Genomic DNA, 26,068 nt, shown 5'->3' with positions numbered 1-26,068 from the left:
AAAACTGGCAATTAGCCTTCAGAGAGGTGGGAGATATTGGAAGCCGTAAGACAGTACCATTTGAGAAGAAAAGCAGGGTCAACATTACCTGAGAATAATATTAATTACAAGAGTAACAGGAATTATTCGTTTCCCTTTTGCACAGTGGCTGCACGACCCATTTCCACACTGGTGCGCTTTAATTTTCTGTTGGGTCAGCAGAGTCATATCCGTTGTTTATTTAGATAAGGAGGCCAGGCTCTGAGAGGGAGAAGGGCTGGCCCAAGGGCACACAGCAGCGCAGGCCAGAAAGTGCACCCAAAGGGAGAAGCTGGGCTGAGGAACCCCCGCGGTGGCTGTGGTCACTGGAATGCTCGCATCAATGCTTTCCCCAGGCCTACGCCCAGGATGCAGGAGCAGGCCCAGTCCAGTGGTGCCAGGGGCTGGTGCGCTCTCTCCAGGGATATTCAGGCCTCTGGAGGTCTGGGGAGGCGGGAGGCGGGGGCTTGAAGGCGCGGCTCTGCGCTGGGGGCGGGGGCTGGACGTAGGAGAGGCCACCCACCCCGCCCACCCAGGAACCCCCTCCTACCGCAAACAAGTGGTGCCCCCTCTCCAGAGCTGCTGCGGAGTCTGGGCGCCGGGGAGGTGGGGGGGTGGGGCATCCCGGAGGGGATTCCGCCCCTCCCCCGGCCTCCGGGCGCCCCCGCACCCACGTGAGCGCAAGGCCTGCCCCGAACCCCCAGCTGTACAGCGCGTCCCGGCTCCCCGCTGGTGCTTCCGCTGTCTGGTCCCAGAGACAGTGCTGTGCTGTCCCTGGCGGCTCCCCGCTGCCCGAGCCGGGCGCTGTGCGGGGCTCCGGCTCCTGCATTCCGACGCAGCGTACAGGCCAAGGTGCAGGCAGCCATCCCCGCTGCTGCGGACACTGGTGAGTGGGGATACCGCGGCCCCGCACGCGCAGGGGCCCTGGGGCTCAAGGCAGGAGGGATCCCAGGCGGGATCCTGGGCGGGATCGGCCCACCCTGGAGTCAGGCGGGTGAGGCGCCATCTCTGGCCGCTCTTTGATGCAGCCAGCGCTTCGGTGCCCTTTAAGAGTAGTTGCCACCGCTCACCTCCCGGTAGCCTTTTGCGTTTCCTACCATTAGTTTCCTACCCCCGGGTCTCTGCTCATCTTCCTCGCCCACGTTCCTTTCCTCTCTCTGTGACCTCCACTCCTGGGCAAGTTCCAGCTCTACGCCTGGTGCCTCGAACCTTTCCAGGGCGCCGTCCCTTATCTATCGGAGGGTTTATTCCTCCAACTCGGACAGACCTGATTGTGACTGAGACTTTGCTACTGCTGCAGGGGGGCTGGGTCCAAAGATATGTGGGAGGTGGTGGTGATGTGTGGGTGTTTGGGACAATTTATGAGTGGGGTTGCTTTCCAAAAAAGAGTGTGTGCTGCCCTGGCCCGGTGGCTTAGCTGGTTGGAGCGTCATCCACTGCACCAAAGAGTTGTGAGTTCTATCCCTGGTCAGGGTACTTATCCAGGTTTTGGGTTCGACCATTTGACCAGGCTCCTGTGGGAGGCAACAAATCAATGTTTCTTTCTCATATCAGTGTTTCTCTCTCTGTCTTTCTCTCCCTTCCTCTCTCTCTAAAATTAATAAAAACATATTCTCTGGTGAGGATTTTCTTTTTGAAAGAAGGAAGTGTGTGTGCCTGAATATTTAAATGTAGGAATGAATTTGAACGTTTGAAGTTTGTGGTACTGTGTCCCAAGGGGTGTGTGTGTGTGTGTGTGTGTGTGTATGTGGGTGTGTGTAGGAATTGGTTGTCACTGCATGTCTGGAGTTTCATTTACAAGGGGCATTGTGTAGGGCTGCAAAAGTGTGTGCAGGGTTGTATGTTTGAAGAGGAATGTGGGTTGTGTGTTGGATGGTGTGCATGAATGTGGCGAGTGTGTGTGCATGTGTTTGTGTGTGTAGGAATTGTGTATCTGAAGTTGCATGAGTGCCATTGCATTTCTGAAGCTGTGCATGGGCTATGTGTCTGAACAGTTTTTTGTGTGATTGTGTGCCTGTGTGGCTGTGTATGTGTCAACTGCACACGAGAAGTGTGTGATGTGTGATGCGTGTGATTTCTGTCCTCTCTTTCCCCTCACTCCTCCCGCTAGGCTAGCAGAGTGCTGAGATAAAATGTATGGAAAGCAAACGTGCTTTGTCCCCCATAGCTTGTTTCCAGCGTTAGAACGGAAGAGCTTCTTTCTTTCTGCTCGGAGGGGCCACCAGCACTTCTCATTTGAGCCTGGAGGTTGGGGGAACTGGTGGGAGACCAATCCTTGAATCTGTGCAGAGACTTGGGGCACTAGAAGGGCCATTTCCTAAGCAGGAAGCCCAAGAAAGAGGGTAAAAAGACTTCCAGCATCAGGAGAGCCTCATAGTGAAAAGAGAGAACTCAGAGTGAGGGGAGAAGCCCCCAGGAGTCCAAGAGAGATTGAGAAAGGCCCAAGTAAGCCAGGGTCCTGGAAAAACCACTTCAAGTCAAGTGTTGCTTAACAAATGATGCAGATGGGACTGAGAAAAGTTGATAGGAAGGCACCCTCCGGCTTCAGCATTTTCTCTGTTCTCAGTCATGAGTCTGTTGGGTTTTTCCTTTTCATGCACCACAGGTGGCATCCACTTCATGCTCACCAGGTGCTGTTCTAAGCATCACCTGAATTGGGCCATCTAATCCATATAGAAATTGACTTGTGCCTGCAAGGTGGAGTGGAGTTTGAAAAAAGAGCTCAGACATTCTCTCCTACAAGATCAGGGGTTAGCAAATGTTCTCATTAAAGGGCCATAGAAACTGTATTGCAGCCCACATAATGTCTGTGCCAACAACTCAAGTCAGACATTATAGCACATAGACAATACGTAAGAAATGAGTGTGGCTGTGTTCCAATAAAACTTTATTTATGACAACAAACAGTGGGCTGGGTTTGGCCCTCAGACTATAGTTTGTTTATCCCTGCTTTGTACCATGCTACTTTTTGTAAGGAAGAGAAAGGAAAGAGAGAAAACTAGCTCTGGAGTTGTTGTGGCTGGTTTAGATCTCAGCTGAACAGTTCCGTGGGACCCGCAGGCAACTTGGAGTTACCACTCAGTGCCTGGAAACGTACATCTAGAGGAGAGGGAGAAATTACAAGTTTCCTGTGTTGTGTGTGGTCCCATGTCTGGGATTTTTTATAGCAAGGTAAGAAGCAGCATCGATGGATTCATTTGGAGCAGGACCCTGATTGGGGTTTGGCACTGGGGACCTGGAGCTTAGACCTGGAAAGTTGAGGCAGATGACTCATCTCTCAGATGTGGGGGGAGCAAAGAGGGCAAGAAAGACAGTGACCTCAGAAGAGTAGCTGCTCAGCCAGTGGCAGACAAAAACCAAAAAGTCTAGGCACCTACCTGCTGGTGGAACTGAGCTTCCAACAGGCTCCCAGTTCTGACCTGTATGAATTTAGTCAGTGGGGGTGGGGTGAGGAAAGGAATCCAAAGCTGCCATCCTTCAGAGACTAGCTGGGCAAGGCCAAGTTCTTCCTGGTGTGGCAATCCCAGGCAAACTTGCACAGAGTTCCACACAGTATATAACACTTAATGCCTTCATTTGGCTCGGAGAGTTTTTTCTAACAGTGAGGTGAATCTGGTGTATCAGTCAGGAAACAGCATGCTCAAAAGGGGGGGTTAAAAAGAGTAAGATAAGGACTATTTACAAAGGGGTGAGCAGGGTTCAGGGAAACCAGTATGGCTGGGACAGCAGGAGTAGGGATTCTCAGGGGGGGGAGCGGGACAGAGACCCAAGGACAGTGGTGGCTGTAACAGAATTATCATTTTTTAAAACTGAAGTATATTTGTCATGTAACATTGAGAAAATTTAAGGTATACAGCATGTTGTTTTGATACACTTATATATTATAATGTGATTGCCATTATTGTGAGAGTCAGAACCTGTAGTGTCAAGAGATCCAAGAACATCCAATGGGGAGAAGAGAGTCTCTTCAACAAATGGTGTTGCGTGCAGAACGATGAAATTGGACCCCTACTTCACACCAATCACCAAAGTTAACTCAAAATGGATCAAAGGCTTAACATGAGGCCTGATACCATGAAATTCCAGGTAGAAAACATAGGAAAGACTCTCCTTGATAGTGCGCAGTGATTTTTTGGATGTGACACCAAAAAGCACTTGTAACAAAAACAAAACCCAACAAGCGGGACTACATCAAATGTAAAAGTTTCTGCACAGCAAAAGAAAGATTGTTCATAAAACAAAAAGGCAAACCTACAGAATGGGAGAAAAGTTTTAGAAACTGTATATGGAAAATGGGTTCATATTCAAAATATATAAAGAACTCATACATTCAATAACAACCCCCCAAATCCAATTAAAAATGGGCAGACAACCTAAGCAGACCATTTTTCCAGGGAAGGCATCAAATGGCCAACAGGCACAGAGGACTGTGTGATGGGAGCTGTGGGTGGAGGAACACAGCCCCTGCCAAGCAGGGAGTGGCTTGGGAAGCTGGGAGAATCACTGTTCCATCTCTTCCCCACCCTCTGCTCTCCTCTTGCCTTCCACTGGCCTGACCCAGAGGGAGCCATGTGGGCAAGAGAGCCTGGGCAATGTCATTTCTAGTGGCCAGCCTTGTATCTGGGAATGGATGAATGCATCTGGAGGACTAACAGATTTCCAGTGGAATGGGGGAACTGCCACATGTTTGCTGTGGGATCAGTATAGGCAAGGCTGCCTGTCCTTCAGGAACTGGAGGCTCAGGGCCTAGTGCCCACAGAAATGTTTTCACTTCTTTAAAAATCAGGAGAAAGAATTAAACTTTTGAGTCAAAGAAAATATTTTAATATATAATGAAGTGAATTCATATAACAGAAACCAACCATTTCAAAGTGGCATTCAGTGGCATTTGGTACATTTGCAATACTGTGCAACCATCACCTCTACCTAGTTCCAAGATAATATATTCACCTTTATACCAAAGCAGTTGTAAAATACAATTTTAACATTTTTTAAAGCTTTTATTATTTATTTTTAGAGAGGGAAGGGAGGGAGAGAGAAAGAGAGAGGAGAGGAGAGAACATCAATGTGCGGTTGCTGGGGGTTCTGGCCTGCAACCCAGGAATGTACCCTGGCTGGGAATCGAACCTGGGACACTTGGTTCCCAGCCCGTGCTCAATCCACTGAGCTACGCCAGCCAGGGCTTAACATTTTTTTTTAATGGAGGAAGGAAGCTCTGAGGTAAAATTCCTCAGGCCCAATACCAGTGACAATTGCCAAGCTGCCCTGTACATGTAAGGTGTTTAGCTGGGAAAAGAATAGGCAGGCATTTATTTTTATATGCATTTATTTAATGTGTACTAAAACATAATTAGCAGTTCAAATTAATGACTTAAAGACCTAATGTATCTAAAGTTTCCATTTTAGATACATTTATTTAGGACGTAAATATGATTATATGGATGTGGGCAAATTTAAAGAGGAGACACAAAACCAGAAGTTGGTGAAACAGTGCCTGGTGCCCCAGAGAGACTCTGAAGGGAGCATCACATTCTCTTCAAAGGTGGATCAGTCAGGTGGATCCCTCCTAAAGAGCCACTGGGGTCAAGGATTGTCACTGTTTCCTTCCCAAGGGACTCCCCCCTCTTCCTGTTGCTCACTCAGGCACTTAGGCAAGCAGCTGCATTTACTGGGCACCCACTGTTTACCAGGCACTTGCTGTCATTGATTTTGTTGTTGAAAGCCCATTTGTCAGCACCTCCAGGACAGACATGAAACCATATTAATTTGGTTTCCTGTCTGGCCCCAAGGTACCATGTCCAGGACTCTGCATGCAGCTGCACTCAGGAAAGCGCTGTTAGGTTGGTTTGTGAGTCAGGGAATGGCAAAAGAGCCTATTATATTATGGTCTCCTTTCCTGCCTCTCCCAGCCAAGCCAGGAAGCAATTCTGAGACCTTGACCCTTTCTAGGACATGACCTTTGAACCCTAGGCAGTGGTCTTAGCTGTCCCATACCCCAGAACATCCCAGCCAAAAGACATCATCCCTTCCCCACTGTCGGGATACTCTGAGTTTCTCACCAGCTTCCTCTGCCCTACCCACCCTTCCCCCTTCGCCCACATCCGTCTTCTGTCCTGTCCCTCACCAGGCCCTGGTCTTTTGGCCCTCTGTCCCCAGCAGATAGACAATGAGCAGCCACGGCAACAGCCTGTTTCTGCGGGAGAGTGGCCAGCGGCTGGGCAGGGTAGGCTGGCTGCAGCAGCTGCAGGAGAGCATGCAGCAGAGAGCACTGCGCACACGCCTGCGCCTGCAGACCATGACCCGGGAGCATGTGCTGCGCTTCATGCGCAGGAACGCCTTCATCCTGCTGACCGTCAGTGCTGTGATCATAGGTGAGTGGGCTGGGAAGGCAGGGACTGCAGGGAAATTCTTTGCGTGCTCATCTCTTCATTCCACAGACTCATTCTCACCTGCACGCATGCACACATCTTGTCCTACCAGCGACCCCAACTTCCCAGGGCAGGACACTCGCACAGTGCACACAATGTTACATGGATATGTATGTGTACACACACACACTTGTGTACACTATACAAACACACTTTCTGCATATGAACACAAACATGAACACATTATTTTTATGCATGCACAGAACTTACAGTTGCAAACATGTAAACACACAGTGCACACATACTGGAACTTACAAACACATCCACACAAGCACATGCGTTCCTCTGCACACATATTGACACACTTATGAACTTAAATACACATACACTTGCATGTTTGAAAACTATATACATAGGGTCACACTATATACACACACAGGAAAACCGTGTGCATTTCATGTAAATGGGCTCACATATACAAGCACAGACACATGCACGAATGAGTGTTTGCTGTCACATGCATGCCTGTGTGCTAACCTTTACACACAAATTTGTACTGTGTCAACACGGTAACACATAAATCCATACATTTCTACAATGTGCATACATACACATAGAATGTTTCTCCTTTTCTCTAACTCCCATCCACATACACTCTTTTTGGGATGGATGGCCCCTGCTTGGGCCTGAGTGACTCCGACTCCACTCCATGGACCTTTTTGGCCCTAGGGGTCAGCCTGGCCTTTGCCCTGCGCCCATACCAGCTCACCTACCGCCAGATCAAGTATTTTTCCTTCCCTGGAGAGCTTCTCATGAGGATGTTGCAAATGCTAGTGCTGCCGCTCATCGTCTCCAGTCTGGTCACAGGTGAGAGAGCCCAGGCCAGTGTTGGCCTTTAAGATCCACCCACAGCCCAAGGTCAAACCTGGAGCCAAAGTGGTCCCAAGCATGGGACCACTCCTCAATTAAGGACCTCAAACACTGAGTGTATGCCCAGCCCAGAGTCCTTGGCCAAAGCCCGGATCCCAATCAGACCCAGGTTCCAGACCCCATATGACCTACACTATTTATCTCAGTAACTTTCCTATACTTCCCACTGAAGACAAAATACCAGCCTGCCAGGAACTTAGTATCGTGCAGACGTGAAAGGAAGGCTGCAGTGGAGCAACCCAGGAAGGCAGCTGGGATGTGGCGTGGATGGTCAGGGAGTGATGTGGATGAAAGTGTTTGAAATGGAGGTGGGTTGGGGTGGGATGGAAGCATGGATGGACTATGCAGGGGTCAGCACACTTTTCGTAAAGGGATAGGTAGTAAATAGTTCCTCTTTAGAGGCTGTAGGGTCTCCTTTGTGACTATTCAATTCTGCCTTTATAGCACTAATGCAGATGCAGATTAATATGTAAACAAAGGGTGTGGTTATGTTCTAATAAAACTGTATTTATAAAAGCAAGCAGTGGGCCATATTTGGCCCCTGGGTGGTTGATTGCCAGTCTCCAGATTTTGGGATAAGCATGAAGGTAAAGGCATGAAAGAATGGTTTCTTGGGTTGGGTTTCCTGGAAGCAGGGCCTGAGATGGGTATATAGGTGCACAAGCGATTTCTTGAGGACAGCTCTCAAAAGAAACTCATGAGGAAGTGAGGGAACAGGTTGGGGTGGGGAAAAAAGCTAAGCAGAGATGTGGGTTCTGGAGAAGATTGGCCTATTGGCCTGATCCCACAGGGAGCTCTGGAGCAAGGGCCACAACCTTGAATTTTTCCTCCCAACTCTTCCCATCAGAGTCAAAGGTGCTGGATCTTTGAATCCTTGTACCAGCCAGTCACTGGCTGTAGGTCTCCCATGGGGCCTTTCTGGGTCAGGCAACTCCTGTTTAGCTGAGCACCATTCTTAGGGGAAGGGGACGGCATGAACTGTTAGCAGCTAACACACTCCACAAGCTGAAGGATAGGTGTATCAGCCTGGTAAAAGTGTCTGGAGAGGACACCAAAAACATCTACTACAGAGAGTGTACAGTGGCTGGGTTGCAGGGAGGTGTCATTATGGGGTGAATAGTGGGATGAAGAATGGAGTGAAAGTGAAGTTGCAGTGCAAAATAGGGGTAAATGGAGGATTGTATGGGGTTTAAAAAGGTTGTCTTGCAGTAGAGGGAAACTTAGTGAAGTAGTGCTTGGGACATAGGATGGAGTGGAAGACATATATAGAAAATAGCATGGAGTTGAAGAATGATGAATATGTCAAGGGTAATGGTGTGGGTGCTAGGGGTGTGCAGGAGGAAGGGAGCTTGGTGGAATGGTTGTAGAGCTGGTGGAGTGGGGGGAGGAGTGGATGGATGGGAGAGTGGGTGGTGGGGTGTGGAGGGAGATGCTTGTGGCTGCACCACCTGTCCTCCAGGTATGGCATCCCTGGATAACAAGGCGACAGGGCGGATGGGGATGCGGGCAGCTGTGTACTACATGGTGACTACCGTCATTGCGGTCTTCATTGGCATCCTCATGGTCACCATCATCCACCCTGGGAAGGGCTCCAAGGAGGGGCTGCACCGTGAGGGCCGGATCGAGACCATCCCTACGGCTGATGCCTTCATGGACCTGGTCAGGTGACGTCCTTTCTAATTTTGATGGGAATTCTGGCCATATGTGCAACAACCTGTACTTGAGGAGAGACAAAGGGAGACAGGCCAATCCAGCCTGTAAACACAACCTCCAGGTTGAACCTAGCTTTATTGGTACCCATTTTCTGGCTTGGAACCTTGCACAATTCCTCCAAGAGCATCCGACTCCTAGGGGAGGATATTTTGATCATTAGCCTAGAGAAGCTATGTCTTGGGATAGGCTCAGGAGAGATGGTGTTTGGTTTTCCCAAGATCTGTTGGAACAGCAAGATTTTTCCAGCTAGATCAAGGCTAGCTACAGTTCTACCCTAGCCACTGACTTGGCGGGAGTTGGTGGAGTGCAGGAACAGTCTGGTTATTTTATTTTTTTGAGGCATATGTGTATGAATTGAAGTCCCTATGGCGGCATAGGATCCTACTAAAGGGCTCAGACAGGCCTGGATTTGAGGTCCATCTGCACCCCTTAGCAGCTGTGTGGCTGGGTAACTTACCTAAATATTTTGTCCTTTTTGGGGGGTGTGTGTACAATGGGGCCATCGATAACACTCACTTTTAGGGTTATTGTAAGTGTTTAAATCAGATCATATAGGTAAGGCACTTAGCTAGCTTACTTAGCCTGGACTAGAATAAGTGTTGAAATGTTGGCTACCATTATTACTGTTGCCCTTGCTGCCATTATTATTATTATTATTTTCATCATCATCATCATCATCCTAGATGACTTTCCAACATCTAACCCCTTCCTTTCATCTTATGTTTTTTGCAGAAATATGTTTCCACCCAACCTTGTGGAAGCCTGCTTCAAACAGGTCAGGGGGAAGTACACAGTTCAATCAAGGAGGCTTGGAGGGTGGGGGGAGCTTGCTGATGAATGAGTGGTTTAGGGGTGAAGGGTTGGAAGAAGGGCCTGGCAGAGCAATGGCTATTTGCATGATGTTCAAGGGAGGGTTAGAGAGAAGAACATAGGCCCAGGGCTTCCTGGGGATGGTACTAGAGGAGGAACCAAGGCTTCTGACTGTAAATGGTTGAAAACACAGTCCCCCAAATTTGTCTGAGCATTGGCCAGAGAGCTTGTGAAAAATGCAGAGTCTATACTCATTCTTCCATGCTTTGGTTGTTCACTCACTCACTCATCAACTCATTTATTCACTCATATCTACTGAATGAAGACTCTCCAGGAAACCTGGAACTGGTATTAGAAAGACATTTTTCCAGATGACTGATGCATCCACTGAATCAAGTTTGGTCCCAATCTTTCCATATTCCAGTTCAAGACACACTACAGCACAAGGCTGGTAACCAGGACCGTGGTGAGGACAGAGAATGGATCCGAGCAGAGCACCTCCATGCCTCCTCCATCTTCAATGGAGAATGGAACCAGCCTCCTGGAAAATGTCACTCGGGCCTTGGGCACTCTGCAGGAGGTGCTGACCTTCGAGGAGACTGTGCCTGTGTCTGGCTCAGCTAATGGCATCAATGCTCTGGGCCTTGTGGTCTTCTCTGTGGCCTTTGGGCTGGTCATTGGTGGCATGAAACACAAGGGCCGAGTCCTGCGGGACTTCTTTGACAGCCTCAATGAGGCTATTATGAGGCTGGTGGGCATCATTATCTGGTGAGTGCTGGACTGTGAGAGGGTGAATAGTGATGGCACAGGGAAGGATGGAGCCAGGGCTGGGAAGTCAGGCAGTGGAGTAGCTGCTGACAGGGTCATTGGGACCATTTGGCCAACATCATTTATACATATATGGGTTAATTCACTCACTCATATACTCATTTGATCGCTCATCTATTCACTCTTTTCTGCAATGATTTAGTCACTCACTTACTTCCTTGTTCATCTCTTCATTCACTCACTTATTCATTATACTCATTCTTCCATGCATTGTCCATTCACTGTCTTGTTCATCTATGCATCCACTCAGTATTCTATGGATTGGCCAAATCATCCCTTTATTCGTTTATTCATTTATACTCATTTTTTCATGCATTTGTTCATTCATTTTTCTCACTCACTTATTCATTCTTCTATGCATTGGTTAATTTACTCATTCATACATTCATTCACTCATAAACTCACTAATGAGTTAAGCCATTGATTGATGAATTCATTTGCTCACTAAGTCATTTATTCATTGGGACTCACACTTTGACTCAGTTATTCATCTCTGCATTTACTCTCTCAGATATTTCTTGCATTCATTCATCCATTTACTTAATATGCTAATTTGTTCACTCACCCCCTCACTCAAGTTTCATTTGCTCATTTTCTTATGCATTTATCCATTCACTAATTATTCTTTAATTGATGCATGCATTTATTCATTTTTAAAATTCCTTCACACCTTCACTAATTTCTTCACTTATTTAGCAGACATTTTTCCAGATTGACTTTGTCTTGAACTCTGGAATACAGGGATGCATTACTCCTTGTCCTCAAGGAGCTCACAAAGTCTTGGGGGAGACAGACATATATACTAGATCGGTGTAATGCAAAAGGGAAGGGTCTGTAGTAAAAGGGTATTAAAAAGTGTGAACATGGAAGAGGGAGCCAATGGAGGGACATGCAGTGAACTACGCTGGGGAAGGTGAGGAGGGAGTAATGAAGAAGGTCGCCTATTAACTGGGCCTTGAGAGGTGAGTAAGGAATCCAATAGGACAGAAGCAGGGGAGAGGCTCTTCAAGCAGAGGGAAGAGACCGTGCAAAGCTTGAAAGAACCTGAGTTGTTTGGAGCATGGTGAGGAGTTCAGGAAGGTGGGAGCATATGCTAACTTGGCAATAGTGGTGGAAGATGTTAACAAGACTTTCTGGTTTCAAGTTGAGGAAGACTGTACATTATCCAAAATAACTTGAAAATTGTATAGAGGACTAGAGGCCAATTTATGAGCTTGGAAAGGCAGCTGGGGGGAAAGGAAGGGGAGCTTATTAAGGCTAAGCAAGAAAATTGACAAGGGGTATTAAAGACTCAACTGAATTCGGAACCATGGTTTTACAGTGGTGTCATTGGCATGATGAGAGCAAATATCCATATGCACCAGGAGGCTGAATATTGGAGAGAAGTCATGTGCAATGGATTCAGGGTTTAGGAGTAATTTTGCAGAGGATGAACTGAAAGGATGGAGATGAGAGACCTGGGAAAGGGGTATGCAGAATAATCATAGAAGTAGCTGTAGACTTGGAGATAAATCAACAACCACTGACGAGGGCTAACCCTAAGCCCAACTTGGGGATCCCTGTGGTTGGAGAAGATGCCACGTCCTCATTCCCACAGACTTAGAGTTTCACCATTTCTGACCCAACCTATTGCATCAACTTCCCCAGAGACCCCAATCTCCTCCAGTACATCCACCATGATAATGACCAAGTACAGACTTCAATTACTAAAGAGAGAGCAATAACAATTGAAGCCTGGTGATGGGTGAATGATGGCATCGCTGGCAGAAACTCACAAGACTAAGCAATGGGCTGGTTTGTGGGCGAACAGGTGAGCCCTTGAAGAACTCACTTATTCTGTCTCCTCCACTCTCCTTTTCACTCATCACTCCAGCCACACTGGTCTTCTTTCTGTTCCTCCAGTACGCCCAGTTCATGCTCATCTCGGTCTTTGTGCTGTGCCTGCAATGCTTCCCTCTCAGATATACATGGTTCCTTCTCAGCATTCAGGCCTTGGCTTAAATGTTGCCTCTTCAGAGAAGCCCTTCCTGACCACTCATGCTTAAACAGCCCCACTCAATGACTCTCTTTTGCAGTTTTCACCACCGGAAGCTTTTAATGACACGTTTCTGTGTGAATGTAAGCACCATAAAGTCAGGGACCATGTGATGGCAACATAGTAGGTGCTCAGTAGATATTTGTTGAATGAATAAATAAATAGATGATTCTATAAGAGGTTGCTTGAGATGTCTGTGGGAAATCCAGGTGAAACAGCTCAGGGCTGGTGAATGAGAATCTGCACTTATAGGAAAGAAAATAGGGGCATAAAAGTGACAAATGTAGAACAAAGAGTTGGGGGCAGCGAATAAGGCAAGTCAGAGGACTAGAGCTAGGGATTGTCTGGGTGATGTCTAGGGAAAGAGTCCTGAAGACAGTAATTTTGGGAGAACTTGAATGGGTGTGGATGAAGGAGCGGTCTTACAAGATTTCATGCCCTGGAGTTGTAGGAACTTTTCTGCTGCCTGGGTTGAGCTGTGGGTGAGCAGGGAGAGGAAGTGGGATGTGTTTGTGGGTCCTAGTCCTATTTGTTAATGTGTGGGGAAGGTTTGGGGTGAAGTAGGGTGCTGAATGGTGGGCACTGCCTGGCTCTAGGGTCTTATATGGGCAAAGCCTTGGGGTGCCAGCTCCGGGCTTATAGGGGAAGTGATGAGGAAGCCCTGACAGGTGTCTGGTTTGGCCCAGGTATGCACCTGTGGGCATCCTGTTCCTGATTGCTGGCAAGATCCTAGAGATGGAGGACATGGCCGTTCTGGGGGGTCAGCTGGGCATGTACACCCTGACTGTAATCGTGGGCTTGTTTCTCCATGCCGGTGGTGTCCTGCCTCTGATCTACTTCCTCATCACCCACCGGAACCCATTCCCCTTCATTGGGGGCATGCTGCAGGCTCTTATCACTGCCATGGGCACGTCTTCCAGGTATGACCTAGTCTCCACTACTGGTATCCTTCCTGGGTTCATTCTTTGTCTTTCATGGGCTCTTCTGGGATACCTGCTTTCCCCCGACTACAGAACCTGTTCTGAGTTGCTCAATAATGTCAGGGGTTCCTGAAGGTGGCTCACTTGGGCACTGACCTTTGTTCTGGGTGACTCTCCTGACCCCTTTTTCTCCTTTTCCATGTCTCTAATTTATATGGAGGAGAACCAGCTGTCATTTTTGAGGTGAAGATGAGGGTTCCAATATGCCCCTTGTTCTCAGTAATTTTCTAGCTCAGATGATCTCATTCTCTTTGAGATGGTGTCTGGAAACTCTCTTGGCTTCCTTCTCCTTTTGGGGGGTGGTTTCAGGTGGTTAATAAAGAGTTCTCCTTTTTCCTATCCAAATTCAAAACAATTTGAGAAATATCACAAACACCAATGGGATGGAAGAAAAATATCATTTTTTAAATTGCCCATAACAGTGCTGATTGGAGAATGTGTCTTTTGATCTGTGGTCAAGTAAGACTGATGCCATTGTGCCCCAGAATTAAATCCTCTGGTTCCCACAGGGCTGCACACCCAAAGGGCCTCTCTGTGGGTTCAGGTTTCTCATTGCATGGCATAAAGCTGACCAGACAGAGCCCATGTTTTGTTTTGTGGACAGGCTGATCCCAAATGAGATGCCCACTTTTTTGGTGAAACTCACCAATCAGTTAAGTCAGTCTTGCTCCTCTGGGAAGTGGTGGGGTGAGAGACCAAGAGTGTTAGTGTAGCTGAGGTCACTCCCTGACCAGACAGGGGAGGGTGGAATAGTGGTCCTTGGAAACAGCCCTCAGCTCTGAGAGGAGGGAAGCCAGAAGACCCCTTGTGCTCTTCCTTCTCGAGGTGGATTGATAGAATGAATTAGTGTGGTATGTACTAGTGTAGTAATTAGCTTTAAGTTATTGGCATCAAGGGGACAAGGAACCATTTGCCTTGAGGACACTGTTGCTGTGTGCTCCCTGTGTTGTGAGGAGTCCCTCTTTCCCATGCAGTTATCAGCCTCTGAAATGTTAGACACCTGCCCTCCACCCCGGCTCAGACTGCCACCTGGCCTTCCAATGTTCTCAAGGGGAATGATCCTTTGGCCCATTGCTGCACCAGCCCCATGCCACCATCCCCTGCTCTCAACCCCTGGGGCTCTCTCCCCCAGCTCCGCGACACTGCCCATTACCTTCCGCTGCCTGGAGGAGGGCCTGGGTGTGGACCGCCGCATCACCAGGTTCGTGCTGCCTGTGGGGGCCACTGTCAACATGGATGGCACTGCCCTCTATGAGGCCCTAGCTGCCATCTTCATTGCTCAAGTCAACAACTACGAGCTCAACCTGGGCCAAATCACAACTATCAGGTGAGATGGTCTTGGTGGGACGTGCCAGCAGGTGAGATCTAAGATATCATTAACTTGGCTAGGGGAGGAGGCAGCCTCAGCTCAAGATCAAGGGAAACCTTGGATGGTAGAGGGGCGATGTGGGTAGAGGCCAGTCACCCATGTCAGATGAGGCTCCAGGTAAGACTTTGCACCCTGATGCTGTTGGAGCTGGCAGGGTATTTCAGTCAGATCTCCTCTCACTATTATGGGAGATCCCTTTGTCCAGTATTTTCCAAAGTATGTCTGACGCATCCTAATCACCTGAGGTTCTTGTTATAAACTTGGATCCTGGGCCCCATTACCCAAAGGTTCTAACTTAGTCATTACAAAAATCACAGCAAATGTTATCATCTCCTTCAGGTCTCTGTTCCAATGTTACCTTTTCAGGGAAGCAGTCCCTGAATACCCCATTTACATTTGCATGTCTGGACTTTTTTAGGCTGAACTGTCTCTCCTTAGCACCCGTCTGCCTTAGTATATGTTTTACATATTCATCTTGCTTATTGCCTGCCTTTTCCACCCCTCCCCTTCTCTCCCCACACTGGAAACTCTGTTTGGGTGGAGATTTTCTTCTGTGGGAATTTCTACTAGGTGTCGAGCACATGGTAGATGCTCAATAAGTATGAGTTGAGAGAGTTAATTTATTGAAGGCTCTGGAAAATCTTGTGCCCATTTACTTGATCCTCACAACACCCCCTGAGGTGGGTAAAATTATTTTTTTTTGGAGAGAAAGAAATGGAAATTGAGGCAGGTTCAGTTACTTGCCCAAGGTCACCTAGTGGAAACAGGTGGAGCCAGGAGTCTGGTAAGTGCAGAACATAGGGTGGGAGGAGGGATTGGTGGGTGGGAGAAAGAACCAGGCATTCAAGGAAGTCGAGTTAGGAAGCAGAGGTATATGTAGGCAATAGTTTGAGATTCTCTTGCCCAAGGAAGGTGTCTGAGTCTGTCTCACACTCAGCAACCCCATTCTGCCTTCATGTGCACAGGAAGTACCTGGAGCTTATGGGACAGGGGCTTTCTATTTCCTGTGGCCCCTGTAATAGGTTTCATAAGTATTCAATGTTAGAGAATAGCCTCTAGTTCAATCAGTCGGCAAATATTTATTGTAGCAGTACTGACTTGGTTCCAGGTGCTTGGAATATGGCTGTGAGCAACACACTCATGGTTCTGCACTGGATCTTTTGGAAATCAGATGACACAGCTGACTCAGGGTCCTGGGAAGGTGCCATTGAGGATTTTCATCATGGCTTGAGCTTCTGGCAGGAAGGACTGCACATGGACGCCCAGCAAAGGCTGGTTGGGATGTGCTGGATGCAATTCTCCAAGGCTCTGCTTTTATTCAGGAATTTTTTTTTTAGGAAGAAGACACTTAGTGGGACTCCTGTGCTGATAGAGGTCGAAGGGCCAGTTTCTTGGTTGGTTGGGAATTCCTACTTTAGACCTGATCTGAATAGATCCCCCAAAAGTTGGAGTTGGCTTCTTGGATCCAGCCGGAGTTAGCTCGTCCCACTGAGAGTGTGTTCTATACCTCCTAAGGGCACACACATGCTAGGGCTGGTGTTTAGGGGAGATAGGTAGTCTCTCTTACTTAAAATAATGGTAATAATGGCCCTATTTGAAGCCCCATTCATGAAGCACTGTGCTCTTTTACTGCTCACAAGAACCCCCAAGGTAGGTATATGTCCTCCCTTCTACAGACAAGGAAATAGAGGCTCAGAGTTTATGTAAAAGGCCATATGGCTAATGAATGGAGTCTGTTGGACCACAAAGTCCATCTTCTGTCCACCAACCCAAGTGTTTGCTCAATCTCTGTTCTGATAGAGACATCATTTGGGCTAAGTGCCCTGAGTGGCTCCATGTTCATAATCGTAAAATTTGGGAAAGGTATTCAGAGGCCACCAGGAAGAGGACTGTCAACTTCAGGGCACTAATACCTATCCTGGTAAGCTCAGTGGTTTTAGAATTATTCTTATCACAACATGCTAGGCAATCATGATGGAGGAGCTAAAATTGAGCTTCCTCTTGATCCAGTCAGACCTGTACTTGAAGTTGGACCACCATCTCATTTTCCATGGGTTTTATCTCTCAATTTTTCAAAACCATATATAATTTTTTTATTTGCTTAGCATCATAGACAATTTCTTTTTTTGGGTCTAAACTTGGCTCCTGTTACAGAGTTCCATTCCTAGTAGCTGGACCTGGCTGTCCCAATCTACTTACTTCCGGTGTATGTGCATACAGGGGCCTCAGTCTCCTGGTTCACAGTCCTGCCCATCATCTCTTCTGCCCTCTTCCAGCCCACAAAGCAGCTGAGTTAAATGCTTACTTTTGCGTCTACAACATGAATTGTCTCAGTGTTCAAAAGTCCATTGTAGATGGACTTCCAACCAGATCCTGGCAAAGGCAGAAAACACCTATTTGCATTGGTGTTTAATGAAAGTCACTTTGGATTTGCTTTTTAATGGGGGATTTTAATTTAAGATGCCCTGAGGAACTCAGTCCTTCCTTTCTGTATACCCTTCTTCCCTCTTTCTCATCTCTTCCTTTCCTCCTCCTGCCTCCCTATGTTCTCTCTCCATTTGCAGTATCACAGCAACTGCAGCCAGTGTTGGGGCTGCTGGCATTCCCCAGGCGGGTCTGGTCACCATGGTCATTGTGCTCACATCAGTTGGCTTGCCCACTGAAGACATCACGCTGATCATAGCTGTGGACTGGTTCCTGTGAGTGTCCTTCAGACTCTGCTGCTATCTCTCTTCCAGCCCCTGCTTTCCCTTCAGGACCCCCAACCTATGGGCTCCCATTCCTACCAGCACCCAGAATTCTGGAATTTTAGAGTGAAAAGGGCCCTTGGAGAATGCTCCAAATCATGGCCTCTGAATCCCAAATTCCATAAAATTAACCTTGGGAAGTAGGGCAGAAAAGAGTCAGATGATGGAGGCTTTTCCTATCAACTGGAAAGGCCCTCTTTTTACCTGTTTTATGTAGAAGTCAAAAAGGTGATCTGGGGGACAGAGCTGGCTTGCAAATATATATTTTAAAAGTCTTCAACTCTAAAACAAGAGGTTTAGCCTTGGCTTGTGTGGCTCAGTTGGTTGGAGCATTATTCTGTATACCAAAAGGTTGGGGGTTTGATTTCTGGTCAGGGCACATACCTAGGTTGTGGGTTTGGTCCCCAGTTGGGGCACATGAGAGGCAGCTGATCAATGTTTCTCTTTTTCTCCCTTGCTCTCTCTGTAAAATCAATAAATACATTTTATTTATTTAAAAAAAATTTCAAGATTTTATTTATTCACTTTTATAGAGAGGGGAAGGGAGGGAGAAAGAGAGGGATAGGAACATCAACATGTGATTGGTTGCTTCTCACATGCCTCCAACCAGGAACCTGGCTAGGCAACCCAGGCGTATGTCCTGACTGGGAATTGAACCAGCCACCCTTCAATTCACAAGCTGGTGAGCCACGCCAGCCAGGGCTCAACAAACATATTTTAAAAATACAAGAAAGCCCTGGCTGGTGTGGCTCAGTGGACTGAGCACCAGCCTGTGAACCTAAGGGTCGCTGGTTCGATTTCCAGTCAGGGCACATGCCTGGGTTGCCAGCCAGGTCCCCAGCAGGGGGTGTGTGAGAGGCAACCATACATGGATGTTTTTCTCCCTCTCTTTCTCCTTCTCTCCCTGCCTCTCTAAAAATAAATAAATAAATAAGTGTAATAAAATTTCTTAAAAAAAAGAAAAATAAAAAAAGCAGGAGGTTTAGATAAAATGAGTCTGGGTTTTCTCATTCTGTATGCTGTTCAGCTCACAACCACTAATTTTTTATATTGGATGTTTACATCCTTAAAAAATTTGCATTTCTGACTTCCAGCCAAGATGGGGGCGTAGGTAGACACACTGTGCCTCCTTGCACAACCAAAATAAGCCCAGCAACAATTTAGAAACAAGATAAGAACCTAACAACCTATCTATAACAAGATATCTGACAGAAAGTTGAGCTGTATGGAAGTCAGACAACCAAGGAGTTAAAATAGACACATTCATCCAGACTGGTAGGAGGGGCAGAGTCAGGTAGCCAGGAGGAGAGGGGTCAAGGCACACAAAGTGGTGGCACCGGACGCATAATGCATCCCGGGTACTAAGGCATCCCGGGCACATAAGGCATCCTGAGCACAAGACCACAGTGGGCCAGGTGGCTGGCAGATCCAGTGAGGTGGCAACTGTGAAGCGAGGCACTGTGAGGAAGGCACCTGGCTGTCCGAGCCACATTTGTGCACAGATAAACCAGGCAAAATTGTGTGACAGACCACACAATCCAGGGTCCCAGCACCAGGAAATAGAACCTTGGGACACTGACTGAAAACACCTGTGGGAGTTGAGGCACAGGGGGAGACTCCCAGCCTCACAGGAGAGTGCGTTGGAGAGACCCATGGGGTCCTAGAATGTACACAAGCCCACCCACATGGGAATTAGCACCAAAAAGGTCCAATTAGCTTGGGGGAAGTGGTGCAAGGGACTGAAATCCGATGGAGAGAGGAGCAGGTGCCATTGTTTCCTCTTGGACCCCGCACCCACATACAATGGCACAACACAGCAACCGGGTTGCCCTGCCCTGGAGAACACCTAAGGCTCCACTCCCCACTACATAACAGGCCCAACCAGACCCCCCCAAAAATGTCTCAAGAGGAAGTACAAATCAAAGCCCCAGAGCCAATACTTTTAAGTGACTAAGAGATAGCCTATCAGATACACAGTTCAAAGCACTGGTAATCAGGATGCTCACAGATCGCAAATTAGATGAAGAAATGAAGGCTACACTAAGTGAAATGAAGGAAAATGCACAGGGAACCAAGAGTGATGGAAAGGAAACTGAGACTCAAATCAATAGAGTGGACCAGAAGGAAGAAAGAAACAATCAACAGAAAAGAATGGAGAAATAAGAATTCAAAAAAATGAGGGGAAGCTTAGGAACCTCCAGGACATCTTTAAACATTCCAACATCTGAATTGTAGGGGTACCAGAAGGGGAAGAGGAAGAGCAACAAGTGGAAAAGTTATTTGGACAAATAATAGAGGAGAACCTCCCCAATCTGGCAAAGGAAATAGACTTTCAGGAAGTTCAGGAAGCTCAGAGTCCCAAAGAAGTTGGACCCAAGAAAGAACACACCAAGGCACAACATAATTACATTTGCCAAGGTAAAAATGAAGGAGAGAATCCTAGAAGCAGCAAGAGATAAGGACACAGTTACCTACAAAGGAGTTCCCATCAGACTGTCAGCTGATTTCTCAAAAGAGACCTTTCAGGCAAGAAGGGGCTGGAAAAAAGTATTCCAAGTCATGAAAGGCAAGGACCTACATCCAAGATTGTTCTATCCAGCAAAGCTTTCATTTAGAATGGAAGGGCAGCTAAACTGCTTCTCAGATAAGGTACAGTTAAAGGAGTTCATCATCACCAAGTCCTTATTTTATGAAATGTTGAAGGGACTTATCTAAGAAAAAGAAGATAAAAGACATGTACAGTAAAATGACAGCAAACTCAGAATTATTAACAACCACACCTAAAACAAAAACAAAAACAAAAAGATAAACTAAGCAAACAAGTAGAACAGGAACAGAACCACAGAAATAGAGACCACATTGAGGGTTATCAACAGGGGAGTGGGAGGAGAAGAGAGGGGGAAAAGGTACAGAGAATAAGTGGCATAGATGGTAGGTAGAAAATAGACAGGGGGAGGGCAAGAATAGTATGGAAAATGTAGAAGCTAAAGAACTTACGACACATGGACATGAACTAAAGGGCGGAATGTGGGTGGGAGAGGGTGTGCAGGGTGGAGGGGAGTGAAGGGGGAAATGGGACAATTGTAATAGCATAATCAATGAAATATATTTTAAAAGATTTGCATTGCTGACATCAAATGTGAGCATACCAGAGCTGGTCCATTCTATATCTGTTAGGAGGGGAAACTGAGGAGAGAGAGGGGATGGGACATTGGTCAGGATTTGGACTGCAATGTGAACCCTCAGTTTTCAGACACCAAAAACCCCCTCAGCTTCATCCTCTCCCTGTGGTGCTCTTCAAGCCTTGGTTAGTGGAGCTTAATGGTTAATTTTCTCTTCTCTTCCCCACCAGTGACCGGCTTCGCACAATGACCAATGTGCTGGGGGACTCCATTGGAGCAGCCGTCATTGAACATTTGTCTCAGCGGGAGCTGGAGCTGCAGGAAGCCGAGCTCACTCTCCCAAGCCTGGGGAAGCCCTACAAGTCACTCATGGCACAAGAGAAGGGGGCATCCAGGGGACGGGGTGGCAATGAGAGTGCCATGTGAGGGGTGTCCTGGGAAAGACCCACTGCCTGAATGACTGTGCACTGAACACATGTTCTGTCTGGCATGTTTGGGGGAAACAGAGATAAAGGAGCAGTAATGAAAGGATGTCCATGGTCTTCATTTTTCTCTGAGCCTATGCTGAGAATTTGAGAGGGTGGTGGTAGGAGGGCACTGAAGGAGGGTGGTGGGCAGCAGGGTGGAAATGTTTTCCCTGGGGTTGTGGGTATAGGAAGCTTAAGGTTCAACAAGGTGAGGGGTCATCTCATGTTCCTTATTTTCTGAAGGAGCAGCATAATTGAAGGAAGTGAAAGGAAAACCACTATTTCTCATAATCAAACAATATCCATGGCCTCTGTGTTGGGAGATCCCCAAGACCACCTTCAGGTTCCACGATTGGCCAGAAGGACTCACAGAACTCAGAAAAACTGTGGTGCTCACGTTTATGGTTTATTGCAGTGAAAGGACACAGATTAAAATCAATGTGAAAAGGCAAGAAGCACATAGGGCAGGGTTCAGAGGCTATCAGATGTGAGCTTCCAATGGTCCCTCCTTAGTGGAATTGCATGGCTGGTGGTTAATTCTCCCACCAACAATGCATGGCAACACATGAAGCATTGCCAGCTAGGGAATCTCACCTGAGCCTTGGGGTCCAGGGTTTAATTTAATTTAATTTAATTTAAGGATTTTTGGAGAAGGGAGGGGAGGGAGAAAGAGAGGAAGAGAAACATCAATGTGTGGTTGCCTCTCATGTACCCCCTACTGGGGACCCAGTGGCAACCCAGGCATGTGCCCTGACTAGTAATTGAATTGGCTACCCTTTGGTTCACAGGCCAGTGCTCAATCCACTGAACCACACTAGCCAGGGCAGGGTTTTTATTGGGGGCTGGTTGTGTAGCCACGGAGTGCCTGTTGACTTTAATTACTCATTCTTCAGTACCCCTAGAGGTCAGACTAATATAGCATGGTCCAAGGCCCCAGTGTACAAAAACAGGCATTCATTATAAATTATCCTGTCAGCATAGACTACCTGGCATGGCTCAAGACTCCAAGTATACAGATACTTCTATCAGACAAGATATCCCAAAGGCTCAAAGGTCACCACTCAGGAACCAATCAGGTCCAGTCCTTTCTTTGGGATGTGCAGGCTGTGAGCACCCATAGCTCTCTGACTTAACCCTTTACTTCATACACTCCACAGTTGGGGATAGAGGAAGCAACTTCTAAAGGGGATGAGTAGCTGGAACTGGTAGCCCCAATTCTTGACTCCTAATACCAATTGGCCTAGATATACCATCCCCATGCCAACCACAGGGGGTTCTGTGTCTCCTTACCACACAAGGGTTTTCCTGCAGTCTAGTGAACCAGGTGAGGCATTAAATGGGACCTTAATAAAGGTTTGGGGAAAACACATAGTAATATGCTTCTAGCTATCAGGTAACTCAACTCTATGATCCCTTTGTCCATGAAATATGACATTAATTTTTTTCTAAGTCAAATTAAGCTTCACTTGAGGATCTATGTCTCCCGAATATGAGGGAAATTTAAGCACAGGTGTGTTTCAGGGTGCCCTCCAACCCCATTCTTTAGGATCCTGAGAGAACTATTGAACATAAACAATTGAGAGAACTTGGAAGAGGGCTCCAGAATTCTTTAATCTATTTGTGGGTACCATGCAGACATATATAACCAGAGACTAGAAGTAATCCATGCAAAAGCAAGAGCCTCCTCTGCTTATTTTTAACAAAAGTCCCCAGTGTGAGGTGTGGAAAAAGGAGAGACTTTAGTCAGCTGAACAGTTCACAAAATGGGGAAACGCAGCCTCTCCTGGTAATTCAAAGTGTCTGCAGAGAAAAAGAGTCTGCCTTTTATATAGAAATGGCCTGTCTTGGTTTCTGATTTATCAATTTTTATGCAAATGAAGAATCCAAATGTGCACATTCTGATTGGTCCAAATAGCACTATCCTGATTGTTCAGCATCACATGTTCTAATCGATCATTATGAACCTGCTTTTATTGGTCAGTATAGTTGCAAATGAGCCCTGACTATTGTGGCCTAGGTGGCTGGGCATTGTCCCGCAGACCAAAAGGTTGCCAGTTCAATTCCTGGTCAAGGTAGATGCCTGGGTTGTGAGTTTGTCCTGGTTGGGGCACATGTGAGAGGCAACTGATCAATGTTTCTCTCTCACATCGATGTTTCTCTCCCTTTCTTTCTGTCTCCCTTCCCCTGTCTCTAAAAATAAATAAAATCTTAGATGCAAACGAGGCTATTAACTGTGCAGTTCCAAATTGGGGCAGGCCTCTGCCCATTGTTTGGAAGATGATACCAGGAACTCCCTCATAAAGGGTAACTGAGACAGCAGGAATACAGTACAGAAGGCTGGCAGCTCAGTCTGTGGTTTTTCCCTGAAATGCAGGGTGCACAAGAGGCCTCTGTCAACAATGACTGCTAGACTCTGGCTATGAATTTGTGTCCAGTTAACCACAAGGAATCTATCTCAGCAGATATAGTCCTTCTTGAGGTTTACATTGTAAAACATCCTACTCCACATTTGGAACTTTGCTTGGGATCCCTGTCTCAAACGAGAATTTCAGCCTCTGGCCTCTCCCACACCATAGTCAGCGGTCTGTGTCCCTAGTGGGCTCCTAGTGGGAGCAGTGTGTATTATTTTGCTAGATCTGCATGGCTGGGTGATTTAAACAACATAATTTAATTTTCTCATAGTTTTGGAGGCTGGAAGTCCGAGATCAAAGTGTCAGCAGGGCTGGTTTCTTTGGAGGCTTCTCCTTGGTTGGTAAATGACTGTCTTCTCCCTGTGTCTTCATGTGGTCAACAAATTTTTATGTATTGATTCAGTACTTGGCAACTTTCCTGAATTTTGCATAACCTCAGAAATCATCTCTAAAAGAGTTTGCAGGGCAACCTTCCAAAAATAGGTACACATTCTATCACTCCTGAGGATACAGTAGTTTAAAAGCATGACACTTTTTTTGAGAGCTCTATTTTGTCTTTATTGCTTAGTGGACATCAATTCTAATTTAACCCTAATACCACTGACAAAATCTTATCAAAAGTAATGTCGGAGGAAAAAGGTTAATCATTGTCTCCTTCAATATTTCAAGAAAAAAATCTTAAAAGTTTACAAGTATTTTTTAAAATGTATTTTATTGATTATGCTATTACAGTTGTTCCAATTCCCCCCCCTCCTTTGCCCCTCTCTGGCAGGTACCCCACTTCCCTCCAGCAATCCCTCCCAGTTCATATCCATGGGTTGTGCATATAAGTTCTTTGGCTTCTTCATTTTCCATATTATTCTTAACCTCCCCCTGTTTTGTACCTACCACTTATGCTTGTTAATCCCTGTACCTTTTCCCCCATTCTCCCCCTTTCTCCTCCCATCTGATAAAATTCAAATGGTAGGCTACAAAGAAACATGTGAGCATGTGATACATGGAATGAAATGAGGCTTTCTTAGTGAGTAACCTGGAAACAAAGGGCACCTAGACATCACAGTTGGAGGTTCATGAAGCTGCCCTACGAGTGAGCCTGGCTCAGTGGCAGGACCTTGGGGACAAGCCAGACTCTCTCTCCACCTCCATAATCCTGAACTGCTATGACCAAGGCGGACCACAGAGTCTCCATCTAGGAAATACATTTATAATCCATGAGACTTATTTTTTGTTTGTTGCAACATTATTTATAATAGTGAAAAACTATTTTTTAATAATCTGGTTAAGAAATCTGTGGTATTGAACACAATGAAATGAATGCTAGTATTAGAATTAACATGAGCAATATAAAAACATGAAAAACTGTTTATGGAATATCAGGATGGGTACAAATGAAATTTAATAATACTGTGATTAAAACAGTATAAATGTTTAGATCTATATAGATTAAGATTGGAAGGCACATTTAGAATGAAGTTATCATTGTATAAAAGTACTGGGCTTATTAAGCGATTAAACACTTTTGATAATGTTTACACTGGATTCAAGAATATCTTAAAACTCTTCTAAAGATGCTTGCTCTCTAAACCAATAAGCCAGTTTACTGTTTACCAGGCTCTGTTTGGTGAGCTCTGCAAGCCTCCTTTGATGGGGGTGGGGGGTGGGTCTGAAAATTTCCATCTGCTCACTGCCCAGGCCAAGCAGCTGGAGCCTGGCAGTTTCTTCCTGCAAATACAGGGGGTCTCAGAGTTCTCGGTACAGATAGAGAACAGGCTGACAGTGACCAGAGGGGAGAGGGGAAGGGTTTGAAGGAACTAGTATAAAGGACACATGGACAATTACAAGGGGGGTGGGGTGGAGACAGGAGGGCAGGTGGGGAGGGCTGGAGGATGGGCTGGGATGGGGATAAAGGGCAGAAAACTGTACTTGAACAACAATTAATATAATAATAATAATAATAACATTAAAAAAAAAGATTCCAGCGTCCGCAGTGCCATAATTTGCGCTGGTCAAACTTGGTCAACAGAGGACTTTTCAGGCTTTTATTTCCAAGTCTGCTCCTTCTCTTCTTCTTTTTTTTATTTCTCAAGTTTAGTAAACAGCCAGGGCTATGTGGTTGGAACTTGTGGAAGGAAGCCCGGCCCCAGCCCCATCCCGCTCTGCTCCGCCTCGCCCTTCCCCTCCATCCCTGCCCCGAGCCCAGGCCTCTGCCCTGCCCCCCACCCCCGGCGGCCTCATCCCCCCCCCCCCCACCCCTGCACCCTGCTGCGGTC

General features: G+C 46.7%; 1 protein-coding gene across 2 annotated transcripts; it reads left to right on the top strand.

Annotated features, from left to right (window-relative positions):
- Positions 1-512: 512 nt before the first annotated feature.
- SLC1A6 (solute carrier family 1 member 6) lies at positions 513-21,451 on the top strand. 2 transcript variants are annotated; one of them, XM_028521511.2, is made up of 10 exons: positions 513-904; positions 6,178-6,389; positions 7,116-7,253; positions 8,776-8,980; positions 9,762-9,804; positions 10,264-10,607; positions 13,389-13,622; positions 14,815-15,009; positions 17,616-17,750; positions 21,151-21,451. In XM_028521511.2, the coding sequence occupies exons 2-10, from the start codon at positions 6,185-6,187 to the stop codon at positions 21,344-21,346; spliced, it is 1,695 nt and encodes a 564-aa protein (XP_028377312.1). In that variant the 5' UTR covers positions 513-904; positions 6,178-6,184; the 3' UTR covers positions 21,347-21,451. The 2 variants fall into 2 exon arrangements, with proteins under 2 accessions (XP_028377312.1, XP_035888354.1); XM_036032461.1 differs by having other exon boundaries at positions 537-904; positions 6,175-6,389; positions 21,151-21,440.
- The last annotated feature ends 4,617 nt before the right edge of the window (positions 21,452-26,068 follow it).

The sequence above is a fragment of the Phyllostomus discolor genome, chromosome 8, assembly GCF_004126475.2.
Source record: "Phyllostomus discolor isolate MPI-MPIP mPhyDis1 chromosome 8, mPhyDis1.pri.v3, whole genome shotgun sequence".
NCBI classification, from domain to species: domain Eukaryota; kingdom Metazoa; phylum Chordata; class Mammalia; order Chiroptera; family Phyllostomidae; genus Phyllostomus; species Phyllostomus discolor.
The sequence above is the reverse complement of the archived record's forward strand: the minus strand, read 5'-3'. Positions and strand labels throughout refer to the sequence as shown.

Bases quoted from the DNA above. Each gene is read 5' to 3' on its own strand.
- SLC1A6 (XM_028521511.2), top strand. From the start codon at position 6,185: ATGAGCAGCCACGGCAACAGCCTGTTTCTGCGGGAGAGTGGCCAGCGG. The intron at 7,254-8,775 runs GTGAGAGAGCCC...CCTGTCCTCCAG, and splicing joins CGTCTCCAGTCTGGTCACAG to GTATGGCATCCCTGGATAAC. The intron at 10,608-13,388 runs GTGAGTGCTGGA...GGTTTGGCCCAG, and splicing joins CTGGTGGGCATCATTATCTG to GTATGCACCTGTGGGCATCC.